General features: G+C 49.3%; 3 protein-coding genes across 6 annotated transcripts in view; 2 read left to right on the forward strand and 1 right to left on the reverse strand.

Annotated features, from left to right (window-relative positions):
• The first annotated feature begins 2,493 nt into the window (after positions 1–2,493).
• CDK4 (cyclin-dependent kinase 4) lies at positions 2,494–6,764 on the forward strand. 2 transcript variants are annotated; one of them, XM_011925988.1, is made up of 8 exons: positions 2,494–2,840; positions 3,278–3,514; positions 3,670–3,805; positions 3,923–4,090; positions 4,248–4,357; positions 5,503–5,553; positions 5,690–5,825; positions 6,387–6,764. In XM_011925988.1, the coding sequence occupies exons 2-8, from the start codon at positions 3,297–3,299 to the stop codon at positions 6,477–6,479; spliced, it is 912 nt and encodes a 303-aa protein (XP_011781378.1). In that variant the 5' UTR covers positions 2,494–2,840; positions 3,278–3,296; the 3' UTR covers positions 6,480–6,764. The 2 variants fall into 2 exon arrangements, with proteins under 2 accessions (XP_011781378.1, XP_011781379.1); XM_011925989.1 differs by having other exon boundaries at positions 2,611–2,840; positions 3,318–3,514.
• A 5-nt stretch (positions 6,765–6,769) lies between these two features.
• TSPAN31 (tetraspanin 31) lies at positions 6,770–10,140 on the reverse strand. 3 transcript variants are annotated; one of them, XM_011925986.1, is made up of 6 exons: positions 9,804–10,140; positions 9,097–9,264; positions 8,760–8,840; positions 8,296–8,427; positions 7,879–7,992; positions 6,770–7,792 (listed from the first exon to the last, which is right to left on the reverse strand). In XM_011925986.1, the coding sequence occupies exons 1-6, from the start codon at positions 9,864–9,866 to the stop codon at positions 7,718–7,720; spliced, it is 633 nt and encodes a 210-aa protein (XP_011781376.1). In that variant the 5' UTR covers positions 9,867–10,140; the 3' UTR covers positions 6,770–7,717. The 3 variants fall into 3 exon arrangements, with proteins under 3 accessions (XP_011781376.1, XP_011781375.1, XP_011781377.1); XM_011925985.1 differs by having other exon boundaries at positions 8,260–8,427; positions 9,804–10,139; XM_011925987.1 differs by having other exon boundaries at positions 9,790–10,026.
• A 2,640-nt stretch (positions 10,141–12,780) lies between these two features.
• Positions 12,781–14,631, forward strand: part of AGAP2 (ArfGAP with GTPase domain, ankyrin repeat and PH domain 2) — a 16,544-nt gene continuing 14,693 nt past the window's right edge. Inside the window, exon 1 of the mRNA XM_011925991.1 lies at positions 12,781–13,070. Coding sequence (XP_011781381.1) covers positions 12,911–13,070 — 160 coding nt within the window. The 5' untranslated portion in view covers positions 12,781–12,910. The remainder of the gene's footprint in view (positions 13,071–14,631) is intronic.

Consider the following 14,631-nt stretch of genomic DNA (forward strand, 5'->3'; position numbering starts at 1 on the left):
CGGGGCGGTGAGGGGGAGAGAAGGGGCCGCGGCTGCGCATCCCCGCCCTGCCCCGCACAAGCAGGTGTCCCCAGGGGCGGGGGCAAGTGTGGGAGCCCGAGGAGGGTGGAGAAAGGGGAGTGGCCAAGGAAGGGGAGTGTGCACACGAATAGACTAGGTGTGTGTCTGGGAGTGGGAGATGAACGAGTGAGCATGGAAGGTGAGTGGTCAAAGGACGCAGGTGTACCGGGGAGGGAGAGGCTTGTGCAAAATGGGAATGTGCAAAGAAAGAGCTGTTCAAGGGTCGGAGGTGTGAAGGAGGTACATGGGCAAGGGAGGGACTCAAGCAATATACACTTTACCCAAAGGGCTGAAAAGTGTGCTCTATGGGGACTGGGAAAGAGCGGTGTGTAAGGAATGGAGTCGGGTTGTCTGAGAAACAGAAGCCTGTGACTGTAATGTGTGAAGGAGGTGAGTGAGCAGGTGAGGCAGAAGTGCTAAAGGGATGGGAGTGGCTTTCCTGGTACTCTCCTGCCCTCACCTCCACTACATTGAAGTGAACAACACACACACTTAGCCCTTTGCTCTTATGGAGGCTTCACTCTGAGAAAAAGCTCTACCCCCATCACATTTTTTTCTGCCTTACACTTACATTCTCCCTCTCCTTCCCTTTGCAAAGCTGAGGGAAAAGGGATTCCAGGGGAGCTCATTGGGTCAAACGCACTGGGAAAAAAATTAATTAGTGAAAGAGTAATTAACAGAAGAAGGGAGGGGACAGTGCCTGGGACAGACTGCCAAATTAAGGTTCCTCAATAGAAAGTGATGGAGAGACAGTAATGTTCCCATGAAGTATTCAAATGTTTTGGATGGACTAATGAATGAATCAGAAAAAGGGGCTGGGACCCAAGCAGACAGAGAAGACGGCTTCTGTTGTAAAGACAGTAAGCTGCGAAGGGCTTATGTGGAAGGTGAGGCTGAAGTGGTGAATGCTGGTGTGGGAAGGGAATTTGAAAAACTCAGACACTTATCTTCGCCTTCCAGAAGGCTTACAAAGCACCCACCCCAGCAAGGTAGCCAATAAAACATTCACCTCTTGAGCCCCTTAGTCAGTTCAGTCCTTGAGATTTTTCTTACTAGTGTTCCAGCTGCCCTTGCCAAGAGGGACCCAGGGCTACAAGTATCAGGATGGAAAGAGGCGGCATCTGTATTAACATGTATTCCATTTTGCTCTAAATCATGGTTTATATTCATCTTCTAATTTGAACTCTTATATTCTCAGCCAGATGGTTAAGGAAAACAGAAGTTAGAGTGGAAGGAGTGGCAAATAGGGTAATAAAATGGCTTTAGATTTTACCCAAATTCTAACAAATGAGACAACAACCGCTTTCCTCCTTTACTCCCATACCCTCAAAGGGCTGGGACATGAAGACCTTGGAGCCCATAAAACAAAGAAAGTAGGAGAAATCTACCTATGTCTACCTCGGTGTCTGTGGGCAGAGGCCATTTGGGAAAAAGTGTGTTCTGGACACCGTTAAGTGCTAAGAAAGCGGCACTAGGGAAAAAGAGAGAAGCACAATGCCCCAAATGAGCAGTCACAAGGTTTACAGAAGGAGACATGTCATTTTCATTCATTGTGGTGGTCTGGAGGGTGCAGGGGGTGTGGTGGTAACTTTCTTGCACATGTACACTCCTGTATCCATCTTATATATTACATATAATAAATAATATATACATACATATATACATAGAAGTATATATACACATATATAAATATCACATAATCATAGAACCGTCCTACTGGGAAAAAAAAAAAAAAAACTTAAAGGTCAAGTATTCCTGTCTCCTGCTCATCAATAACTTCTCTGCCAGATGGCCTCAAGTCTTTGCATTAACACTCCCAGGGAGGTTTGGAAGTTGAGAAAAGAGGGGGCATTACCTTGTCACTGAACCTGTTGGATTACCGTATTAATCTGCCTTCTGTCCGTCCTTTAATCGTAGTTTTGCCCTCAAATGGGCATTGTTTACTCCCTATTTTAGAAGACCCCATTGTTGGCTACATCTTTCTAGATAGTCGTACCACTACTTTAAAGGGCCAGTGACAGACACCAGAAACAAAACAAAATAAAAACCCACATACACACTGGAAGCAAGCACTCAGTAAAATGTTGTAGAATTAATGAATGAATCAATGACACAAATGAGAGTATGTTTTATCACAGTGGAGCGAAAAGGTGACAGCATCACCTCTGGTACCCCAACTCCCATCCCCTCCCCAATGTAGACAGGCTGAAAGACCGGTAGCGAGACTGGAGTTCAGCCTTCAGACCGGTAGTGAGACAATCCTTGAGCCGGGAGTTGGGCTCTGGGTGGCCTAGGTTGCCATGGCACCGCCTCGGGCTCCACCCTCTCTTGTTCCCCTACCGCGCCCCCCCGCGGCGGGGGTTGTGGCAGCCAGTCACGTGCCCGCCGCGTAACCACACCTCTGCTCCTCAGAGCAATGTCAAGCGGTCACGTGTGATAGCAACAGATCACGTGGCTGCCATCGCCCCTCCGCCCCCTTACACTCTTCGCCCTCCTCCCCGTCAAAGCGGCTCCTGGCCACCCCTCCGCGCATGGGTGGCGGTTACGTGCCCAGAACGTCCGGCATTCGCCCCGCCCTCCCAGTTTCCGCGCGCCTCTTTGGCAGCTGGTCACATGGTGAGGGTGGGGGTGAGGGGGCCTCTCTAGCTTGCGGCCTGTGTCTATGGTCGGGCCCTCTGCGTCCAGCTGCCCCGGACCGAGCTCGGGTGTATGGGGCCGTAGGAACCAGCTCCGGGGCCCCGATAACGGGCCGCCCCCGCAGCACCCCTGCCTGGCGTGAGGTAAGTGCAGTCCCTTCCCAGGAATGAGAACCAGTGCCCGCCCCCCTCACAGTTTTCTACGCGTTCGTTTCGCGAGCTGGTTATGGAAGGGTCGCTCAAGGGCGGGAAGTGGGGCCTTTGTGGTCATGAGAAAGTATAATTTTAGGGACTGAGGTGTAGGATCTTTGATGCAAGGCATGTGTCATGTGTGATCTTTGTGCAGGGCGCGATTGTCCCAAAGGAAAATGCGTTTTTTATTGCAGGGCCTCACGTGGCTGGAGGGGTTGGTATTGAGTCATTGTGTTATCTCTGGGGCCGGCCCCAAGGAAGACTGGGAGCGGGGGATGGGATGCTAGTGTTGCTCTTTGTGCTTTTTTTTAGGAATCCCTTTGTTGCTGCAGGCTCATACCATCCTAATTCTGTAAGGGACTTTTGGTGATAGGAGTCTGTGATTGTAGGGTCGCCCTTGGTCTGAGAATGGCTACCTCTCGATATGAGCCAGTGGCTGAAATTGGTGTCGGTGCCTATGGGACAGTGTACAAGGCCCGTGATCCCCACAGTGGCCACTTTGTGGCCCTCAAGAGTGTGAGAGTCCCCAATGGAGGAGGAGCTGGAGGAGGCCTTCCCATCAGCACAGTTCGGGAGGTGGCCTTACTGAGGCGACTGGAGGCTTTTGAACATCCCAATGTTGTCCGGTGAGAAGGTGGTGGAGGGGGGAGTGGGGAGTAAAGGGAAAAGACAGCCTATAGGTGGGGTGTGGTGATCTGTAGAGAAGTGGGGACCCTGAGGAAATAATGAGAGGCCATGTTGGGTTAAAGGGGATTGAAAAGTGAGCATTTACTCTGGCCAGGCTGATGGACGTCTGTGCCACATCCCGAACTGACCGGGAGATCAAGGTAACCCTGGTGTTTGAGCATGTAGACCAAGACCTAAGGACGTATCTGGACAAGGCACCCCCACCAGGCTTGCCAGCTGAGACCATCAAGGTGAGTGGGGTTGGTAGGCATTGAGAGGTGGATTGGGACCTTTGTAGTAGAACCTCCTGGGATTTCAGGTATGGTGCCTAGTTTCCAGTGCATCTGTACCTCCCCCTTCTAAACTAGGATTTGATGCGCCAGTTTCTAAGAGGCCTAGATTTCCTTCATGCAAATTGCATCGTTCACCGAGATCTGAAGCCAGAGAACATTCTGGTGACAAGTGGTGGAACAGTCAAGCTGGCTGACTTTGGCCTGGCCAGAATCTACAGCTACCAGATGGCACTTACACCCGTGGTCAGTAGAAAGATGGTACCAAAATGGGTTCTGGTTGGGAGTAGGAGAGTGATTGCCCGTAGCAATTGAGAAGTCATGTGCTTCATGTGTTCAGTCAAGCAAGTTGTGTTTTGTGGTAACCCATGGAGTCCCCATCCATTCTTCCTATTCTCTTTAGGTTGTTACGCTCTGGTACCGAGCTCCCGAAGTTCTTCTGCAGTCCACATATGCAACACCTGTGGACATGTGGAGTGTTGGCTGTATCTTTGCAGAGATGTTTCGTCGAAAGTATGGGACCCACATACCCTGGACCACCTTGAATTCCCCAAATTGCTTGTTCATAAACCACATCCAGACCCTGCCCATTCTTTCTTTTTTTTTTTCTTTTTTTTTTTTTTTGAGACCACGGCTTGCTTTGTTGCCCAGGCTGGATTGCAATGGCATGATCACAGCTCACTGCAGCTTCAACCTCCTGGGCTCAAGTGATCCTCCCATCTCAGCCTCCCAAGTAGCTGACACTCCATGCCCGGCTAGTTTTTTAATATTTCTGTAGAGAGGCGGTCTCAGTATATTGCCCAGGCTGGTCTTGAACTCTTGCACTCAAGCAGTCCTCCCACCGCTACCTCCCAAAGTGCTGGGATTACAAGCGTGAACTACTGGACCTGGCCCCATTCTTTTACTTGCATACTACTGACTACTTTGCCCATAGCAGAAAGCTCTGAAATGTTCTAGAATTGGAAACTTCATATCCCTTTATTCTCTTTATCTATTTATTTATTTTTGCAATAAGGTTTCACTGTGTCACCCAGGCTGGAGTGCAATGGCCCAATTACGGCTCACTGTAGCCTCTATCTCCTGGGCTCAAGCAATTCTCCCATCTCAGCCTCCTGAGTAGCAGAAACTATAGGTGCACGCCACCATGACTGGCCTTTTTTTCTTTTTGAGATGGAGTCTCGCCTTGTTGCCAGGCTGGAGTGCAGTGGTGCGATCTCAGCTCACTGCCACCTCCGCCTCCCAGGTTCAAGTGATTCTCCTGACAGCCTCCCAAGTAGCTGGGACTACAGGTGCGTGCCACCACATCCAGCTAATTTTTGTATTTTTAGTAGAGACGGGTTTCACTATGTTGGCCAGGATGGTCTCAATCTCTTGACCTCATGATCCGCCTGCCTCAGCCTCCCAACGTGCTGGGATTACGGGCGTGAGCCACTGTGCCCGGCAATTTTTTTTTTTTTTTTTTTTTAAGAGACAAGGTATTGCTTGCCCAGGCTGATCTGGAACTCCTGGGCTCAAGCAGTCCTCTCACCTCAGCATCCCAAAGTGCTGGAATTACTGACCTTTATTCCCTGTACTTTCTATTTTGGGCCACTAAGCAGTAACCATTCAACTAAGATATCTTTGAAAATGACTGCTACCTTATGTCCTTCTCACCTTAGGCCTCTCTTCTGTGGAAACTCTGAAGCTGACCAGTTGGGCAAAATCTTTGAGTAAGTGACCAACGTGGGAGAAAAAGATTTTCTATTCTGAGTCCTCTTTCTGCTGAGCCCAGGATGGCAACTGGCTCTGCCCATGGGAATGGGAACTGGAGGACCCTTCTGACCAGAGTTCTCCTGTCCCCCACAGCCTGATTGGGCTGCCTCCAGAGGATGACTGGCCTCGAGATGTATCCCTGCCCCGTGGAGCCTTTCCCCCTAGAGGGCCCCGCCCAGTGCAGTCGGTGGTACCTGAGATGGAGGAGTCGGGAGCACAGCTGCTGCTGGTACTGGAGATGGCTGTGGGCACAGGGAGAGACTGGGGAAAGAAATAGAGCAGTGTGCAGGGCCCTGGCCACTGTGGCTAATGAAACTTGGTTGGTAGATGGGCTGTAGTTTTTATTATAGCTGCAGATGGCCACCCACAGAGAGGGATGTGGAAGAGAACCCATCCTGGCTGGGCGTGGTGGCTCACGCCTGTAATCCCAGCACTTTGGGAGGCCAAGGTGGGGAGATCACCTGAAGTCAGAAGTTGGAGATCAGCCTGGCCAACGTGTTGAAACCTTGTCTCTACTAAAAATACAAAAATAAGCCGGGCGTGGTGGTGCATGCCTGTAATCCCAGCTACTTGGGAGGCTGAGGCAGGAGAATCACTTGAACTCAGGAGGCAGAGGTTGCAGTGAGCTGAGATCATACCATTGCACTCCAGCCTGGGCAACAGAGCGAGACTCTGTCTCAAAAAAAAAAAAAAAAGAAAAGAAGAGAGCTCATCCCAGGTATTATCATGGGTGGGTAGAAGTCTCTCTCAGTTTTCTTCACGGTTTTCTGACCTTTGCCTCTCCCCTCAGGAAATGCTGACTTTTAACCCACACAAGCGAATCTCTGCCTTTCGAGCTCTGCAGCACTCTTATCTACATAAGGATGAAGGTAATCCGGAGTGAGCAATGGAGTGGCTGCCATGGAAGGAAGAAAAGCTGCCATTTCCCTTCTGGACACTGAGAGGGCAATCTTTGCCTTTATCTCTGAGGCTGTGGAGGCTCCTCCTCCATCTTTCTACAGAGATTACTTTGCTGCCTTAACATTTCCCTCCTACCTCTCCTTTTGAGGCTTCTCCTTCTCCTGCCCCACTATTTCTCTACACTAAGGGGTATGTTCCCTCTTGTCCCTCTCCCTACCTTTATATTTGGGGTCCTTTTTTATACAGGAAAAACAAAACAAAGAAATAATGGTCTTTTTTTTTTTTAATGTTTCTTCCTCTGTTTGGCTTTGCCATTGTGTGATTTGGAATAACCACTTGGAAGAAGGGACTTTCCTGCAAAACCTTAAAGACTGGTTAAGTTACAGGGCCTAGCAAGTCAGTGGAGCCCCTTGACTGACAAAGCTTAGAAAGGAACTGAAATTGCTTCTTTGAATATGGATTTTAGGGGGGACATGGTGGCTCACACCTATAATCTCAGCACTTTGGGAGGCCAACGCGGGTGGATCACCTGAGGTCAGGAGTTTGAGACCAGCCTGACTAACATGGTGAAACCCTGTCTCTACTAAAAATACAAAATTAGCTGGGCGTGGTGGCGCACACCTGTAATCCCAGCTACTTGGGAGATTGAGGCAGGAGAATTGCTTGAACCCGGGAGGCAGAGGTTGCAGTGAGCTGAGATCATGCCATTGCACTCCAGCCTGGGCGACAGAGCAAGACTCAGTGTCAAAAAAAAAAAAAAAAAGAATATAGATTTTTAAATTGCTTTTTTATATTCACTAAACTTTCTCAAACTGGGTCCTGCTTATTACAGGAAAGAGTTCTTGGTGGTTTTCTCCTTGGCTCTGTCCCTGATTTACCTGATTTACCCTTAGAGCCACACCCCGGGGTATGTTGAGGTGATCTAGCATATGGACGGAGGAGGGGAAACAGCTAAGAATGACTACAGCCCATCCTGTGTACCCTCAGAAGCTTTCCCATATCCTCTTGGAGAGAGAGGGAGAAAGTTTTTCCTTTTATTCCTTATAGTCTGGCTCCCACTAAAATATGTCAAGGCATAAAGTCTTACTATTCCATCAATTTTAGAGGATTTGACAAGGGGCCTTTCCTTTTTCTCAACCAAAACGGTTACAGACCCTAGATATTCCCTAAGGGAGGAAGAGAAAGCTTAGAGCAGAAGAGAAGTGAGAAGGATCCAAAGTCTCATAGAAAGGCACTGGGGTTGGCTCTAGGATCCTTTTGATTCCGAAATCTCATTGCTAGCCAAACACCAAGGATCTGTAGGAACAAAGGGAGAGAGAAGCATCAATCAATTATCAGTCTCAAGTTAAAAAGGATATGCGTGAGGAAACTGGAGAATGTACCTCTGTAAAGCTAAAGAAGAGTCCAACACCCCCTAGGATTTTCAGGGCTTCATCTGAATGCTTAAGAAACTTTTCTCCACACATCTGGCATGTGCGGCTCTGGCTCTTGCAGATCTGAGGATAAAACGTGTGAAGAATGCAAAGTTGCTAATGTAAAGTTGCTAGTCACCAATACCTATGCCGAATGTCTCTAGAAACTTTACTGTTACCTGACCAGCGTCCTACAAACTAAAATCTGACTTGGCTAATTCCCCAGCCTCTTTATCCACCCCCATCCCCCACCAACACACAGCCCCAGTACAAGAGGGCTTCTAGAGAGAGAAACAATGACATTCGAACTAAATTTGCCAACTTGGGCGTTGTCCTTACCCAGTTGCCTACCTCCCCTGGCTGCTGCACCACCCCCAACACACTCACTGCAGTGCAGAAATCATAATCTTGTTGATACAGGGTTGTGAGGTTGAATAAGCCACAACAATCAAAACTTCTTTCCAGTTCATCCCGAGTCTTGTTGCTCATGACCCACCAAGAAGCATTGATGACATCTGTCTGGAGGATATGGGCAGAGAGAAATTAAGTCTCCCTACATCCCTGTATCAGTTCAAGTGCCTCAATTTCCCTAGTCCAGCAAAGGAAGTCAACCAGAAGCATAACGGTGTGCCACAATTATAGACACGATAAATATCTACCTTTTCAGGTTCTCTAGATCATCCTCGTGAAAAATTAACCAGACATTCCAGAGGAAGCAAATAGCCCAAGAGGCCAGAGGCAGTGCACCTAAGGATGATCTCTGGGTAGCTGGGGCCAGACTAAGGAAGGAGTTCGAGGTTAAGAGGAAAATTTTAAAAAGCAAGTAAGTCCTTGAAAGGGTACTGTCTTACCTGTTTGCTTCGGTTAATAGCCAGACATGAGCAAGAGATTACAAATTGGAAGATGAAGACCAAACCAAGGATGATCATGTACTGAGAGGAAAGGTTACGGAAAAAAGTCCTAGATTCCTTTATGTTCCATCTATAACTGGTCTCATCTGTTCATAGAACTTATACTACCATGTCAAATTGAAAGCAATAAAATCAGCTCTTGTTTCGTAGATTACGGGACAAGGCAGGGCAAGGAGACATGTCCAAGATCCCTGAGGTCCCCTACCCTTTTAACATCTTCCATAGATGACAGCCCTCCCAAGAGCCCGGTTGCCCCCATCACTTCAGGTCAGGATACAAAGAACAGCAGGACTTGGTGGTGGTTGACAGCACCCACCAGTCCAGCCACTGCGATAAGGAGAAGGAAGACTCCCACAGCAATGACTCCGCCGATGATGTGGATGCTGGACACCAGACCCAGGCCCTTGCCCCAAGCAGCCACTCCAATGAGCAACAAGCTCACCAGCTACAAAGAGAGCAGGATACATCTCAAGAATTCTAGCATGAGCACGGCCCAAGGCCATTACAGGAGGACTTGGGGGCGGGGGTGGGGAAGGAATAATGGAATGGTGTGTGAATGGGAGGGAGGGGGTGGGCGGGGCGGGGGTGGTGCTATCGCCACCAGGAGCATCCCTGGGCATTCCCAAAGGTTAGAATGGCTGGGATGCGGTGTAGGGGGTGGCAGGGATGGTACTATGAATATAAAAGCTGAACCCTCAGGATCATCCTAACACTTCTACTTTGGGAGAAACTGAGGTTCAAAGGAGGGAGGGATGGAACTTATGCCCACGGCCTTAAGTTCATTCCCCCACCCCCAGACAAACCCCTTCATCAACCGGTAGTCTTCCCTCTCCCACGGAAGTCCCCAGGAATTCCCTCTTCGCCGGAAGTTCCTGGGAATCTTCCCGGAACCCCTATACACCCCTCTCCCCACCGGAAGTACCCTAGAGATTCTCCCCACGGGGCCTTTCCGCCCTAAAGCTTCCCCCACCTCCAAAACCTCACCATGTAGACCACGTTGAGAGCGCAAAGCGCATTCTTGGAGCAGGCAAAGCCGCCGCAAACCATCTCCCCAGTTCTGGGGACCCAAGTGGTCCCAAGGACTTGGGGGGAGGGTATTGGGGACCGTCTTCCAGGACCCCGACAGCTTCTGTCTCTTTAAATCGAGGCCAGCCAAACCCAATTCTCTGCGCCTGCACCGTCCCTCCCCTGCCTCTGGATTGGCGAAATGCGTGGCTAATCCTGGACGTCCAAGGCCTGCATACCAATCAACCCGCATTACGTCACTGACCCGCCTTCTGTCCTCCTCCTCTTGTTTTTTCATTGGGCGAAACTGAAAACTAGGGGCAGGGCTTCTAGAGATTGTCTCAGGGACAACAGTCTAAACTCCAAGAGCTTGAGTTGAAAGCTGAGCTTTCTGTGGTCGGCGTTAGGAGAGGGCTGATTCGAAGGAGGAATTTAGGTGAAGGGGACACGGCGGGAGGGGCGGGTGGGGGGCCGCTCCGAGAGCTGGGCAGAAAGGGAGGGCCCTTCCGCCCTCCCTTCCCCCTGTGCTGCAGTGACTTCATGATGACGCCATTGTTTTGTTAATGCGTCACGCTCGGGAACACCCAAAGGAGCCACATATTGAGCTTATTTAGCCCGGCCACAGAGTCGGCGGGTTGGACACAGCAACACCCAGCAAATCATCATACATTTGTGTGTCCGCCAGTACCCGTGTCCTGTACCATATACCCTCCTAAAAGGGGTGTGAATATAGCAGAAATTCAGTGTGGAAATAGCGGCCTCAGGCCAGCGCATTGTGTGTGGCATTGCCACAAGTGCACGCACGGGTGTGCTTAGCATTTTCAGTGTACACGCCTGATCCAGGGCTTGCAAAAAATGACAGGCAAGAGGATAAAGGGAAGGAGTCTCCACCTTTTCACTTACGGGTGGACTGATCAGTAACTTTGTTATCTAGTAAGTGCTTTGACAAACTGTCCTTTTCACGGGGGTGGGGAAAGGCATAATCCTTCTCTCCCCAGGAGAAAGAAACAGTAGGAACAAAAAAGAAAACCCTCTAATCAACTCAACAGAATGATTTACGTTTGTGTATACTTAGATTCTATAGTCTACTGCCACAGTCAGATTGCCACTTGGATTGCCACTTCTAGCTGTGTAACCTTTGGCCAGGCACTTAGAAATTGTGCCTGTTTCCTCATCTGTAAAATGGGGATAAATAACAACACACCTACCTTTTGGGTTGTGAGAATTAAATGAGTTAATATATGTAGAATACTTAGAACAGTACCTGGCACATAGTAAACACGACACTCAATGTTAATTATTACTTTTCAGGTCATTTTACAGGTTCCTGTGGGCAATTCCAACTTTAATTCCCTTATGTCTAACGACACGGTAATGATACAAACTTTCAGAAAGTAATATCAAAAAGGTATGCAGAAGAGATATTTGACAGGGCCAGAGAGGTGTTTGGGTCTTGAAACAAGGTAATTTATTATTATTATTATTTTGAGACAGAGCCTTCCTTTGTAGTCCAGGATGGAGTGCAGTGGCGCGATCTCAGTTCACTGCAACCTCCACCTCCCGGGTTCAAACAATTCTCCTGCCTGGCTCAGCCTCCCGAGTACCTGGGATTACAGGTGCCCACCACCACACCCAGCTATTTTTTTGTGTTTTTAGTAGAGACAGGGTTTTACCATGTTGGCCAGGATGGTGGCAAACTCCTGACCGTAGGTGATCTGCCTGCCTGGGCCTCCCAAAGTGCTAGGATTACAGGCGTCCAGTGTAAACAAAGTAATTAAGTCAAACTACCCACTACCTCCCACCTCCCACCCCCTCACTCCCCACCTACACCCCCTTCCTACCCCAACTCCCATCTTCATTGTCTCCTTCAATTCCTCATCTACCTTCTTTTCTTTCAGGTCCTAAATCAAGGGCAAGACAATGGTATTAGAAGGGGAACTGGCTGACAAGCATTTTGGTTGTGTGGTGTAGTGAAAGGGGTATTAAAATTATAATCAATCTGGGCTTTATGTGCTTGGTAAAAAATATAAATAAAAAAGTAAAAATAACATCAGAAGACCTAAATCCATGTCTTTGTTTCACCTCTTAATGGCTTCTCTGAGCCTTAGTTTCCTTTTATTCAGAATATGTATAAATAATCTTACCCCTCAGGGCTGTCATGAGGATAATATATATGAAAGTAGGTTGTAAACTATTAAGTGTTATAGACATGTTAATTATTATGAAACTGATTCAACATGGAACATGGTAGTTTTTGTCTTTTTATAGGTTACTTTCCTCCTTCATAACTCATTTTCCCCGTAATCACTTGGCCTATTTATTTATTTATTTATTTATTTATTTTTGACATGGAGTCTCACTAAGTCACCCAGGCTGCAGTGCACTGCACTGCAACCTCCACCTCCTTGGCTCACTGCAACCTCCACCTCCTGGGTTCAAGTGATTCTCCTGCCTCAGTCTCCCACGGTGCCGGAATAACAGGCATGAGCCACCACGCCTGGCCTCACTTGGCCCTTTTGAACAGGAAGTGGCCTCAGTGGGTAGCTGACTGAAAAAGGGTTACATTGTAAGGCGTAAGGATACAGAGCTTATTGGGATATGTAGAGAGGGCGATGGGTACAAGTGTACACTAGAATGCAGGGCTGTGAAGGTAACAGACCAAGTGTGCATAAATTCCTGTGAGAGTTTGAACTCTGCAGGTCATCAAGAGTTTAGGATTGTACCTGGGACCTAGCTTGCCATATTCTCCCAGAACCAACACCCATTTTAATTAACCACCTCCCACAGGAGGCCCTGGGACACTGTTAAGATCTCTCCATCCACCTAGCTGGGAAATCATAGCAGGGGCTGGCTGGCAGGGCTGATGGGCCAACACTAGAGGGGGTGGGAGGTGCAGGAGTTAGTGCTGTCCCAGGCTGTGGGTTTGAAACTCACCAGTCAGGAAGTGAGGTCTATAGACGGAAGGGCGGGCAGGGGCGGGGAGTTCTGGGCACAGCAGAAGGGGCCTTCTGGGGTTTGGGGGCTGTAGGGCCATGGGCCTCAGAGCCAGAGGTGGTTGTTAGCCTGGAAAGACAGGTCTGGGCAACATGCATGCCCAGAGGCAGTTCGTTGTAGCTGCAGTGAGAGCAGAAGTCAAACGACATGAGGTGGCCAAGCAGGCTCTAAAACGCCTCAGGAAGCTGGCAGAGAGAGTGGACGACCCTGAACTTCAGGACAGCATCCAGGCCTCATTAGACAGCATTCAAGGTAAGAGAAAGGTCAGCCCTCAACTTGGGTGTATCGGGGACTAGCAGGTGCATAGATGGGTTAGCTGTATCATATATCACTTCCCGGTCAGCTACTTCCTAGTCCCCAAGATGGAGCTGGGACTCTGGGGAAGAATACATTTAGAGAGGATGGAAAAAGACATGGGAGGTATCTTCTGTCTCTTTTCCTGCTCTGATCCTTCTCCCAGGAGATCAAAATACAGATCCCTGTTGAGCTGACCTTCTTGGCAATGAAGAAATGTGTGAGCATGGGGAAGATAGGCTGTGACAGACTCATGGTAGACTTGGTCCCTGCCTGGGGAGTCCAGAACAGGAAGCAGTCTGGAGCAGCAGGTTCTGGGACTGGATAATGATTTCATTCCCAGGACCCACTAAGGATCAGTGACCTCTTGTTCTCCAGCTGTAGAGAGACACATGCATACACGTACACACACACGCATGCACATTGAAGTACACCATGCAGAGAATCTTAGGCTCCCAAGTGCATACTAACTCTCACAAACCATGCTCTGCAGAGCCAGAGTGCAGATAGGTCCCCAGAACTCTTCTTGGTCCCCTCTCCTCCCCTTGCTCCTGTTCCTGTCTTTCCCCCACACACCTTCCGCTCTACCTCCTTAGTGCCATTAGAGCAAGTGATGACAACACAGGGAGGAAGTGCTGCCATGGCAACACCATCCGCCACATCCTCCTGCCCACCCCAGCCTTCAATCCTGTGGTGGAGCCCTGGCAGGAACAGCTGCTCTCCATCCACAAGGCCCTACCACTGACGAACTGGTGGAACTGGAGGTTGTTTCCAGCTCGCTCTCATTTCATTCACCTCTGATGTGGCAAAGAGCTAACAAAAGCAGCCTTCTTTGCTCATGAGAGATATCTGGTGGAAGCACTTCCTCCATCATATCCTGATCTCTTCCAGCCATTTCAGTCCTCTCCATTGTTACCTGCCTACCTGGGGGGGTCAACAGATCATTCTTTCCCTCAAGGACACTTCCTGCCAGACCTCTCTGCTGGTACACCAGAGTATAACTTGGGGAAGGAACGGTTTGCTTTGGATGCCTAGTGGGACCAGCTGATGATCCCCTTCCTATTGTTCTTCAGAGGCTAGTGCCCCTCTCACCTCCTGTCCCACACCCTTTGCCAGGAGCTACACCTGAAGTCTCCCCTGACAGCCTTAGTGTTTGGAGAGGCAGACCAAGGGGGAGTGGCCCATGGGGCCTCCTAGGGAGGAACTCTATGCCCCACCCCTGTCAAAAATAATAATGATAATAATAATAAAGGAGAAGAGTGGTTTAGGCCAGGGAGAAAAGCTGTGCTCCCTCTGGAGAGGGAGGGGGGTGAGGAGGGGTGGAGGCTGAAATCCCTGAGAAGCCTCCACTCCTCATAAGTGATTTGTTTTACTCCTCTAAGAATTAGTATTCTGTGGCCGGGCTCAGTGGCTCAAGCCTGTAATCCCAGCACTTTGGGAGGCCGAGACGGGAGGATCACGGGGTCAGGAGATCGAGACCATCCTGGCTAACACGGTGAAACCCCGTCTCTACTAAAAA

Source organism: Colobus angolensis, unplaced genomic scaffold, assembly GCF_000951035.1.
Source record: "Colobus angolensis palliatus isolate OR3802 unplaced genomic scaffold, Cang.pa_1.0 Scaffold67, whole genome shotgun sequence".
Taxonomy (NCBI): domain Eukaryota; kingdom Metazoa; phylum Chordata; class Mammalia; order Primates; family Cercopithecidae; genus Colobus; species Colobus angolensis.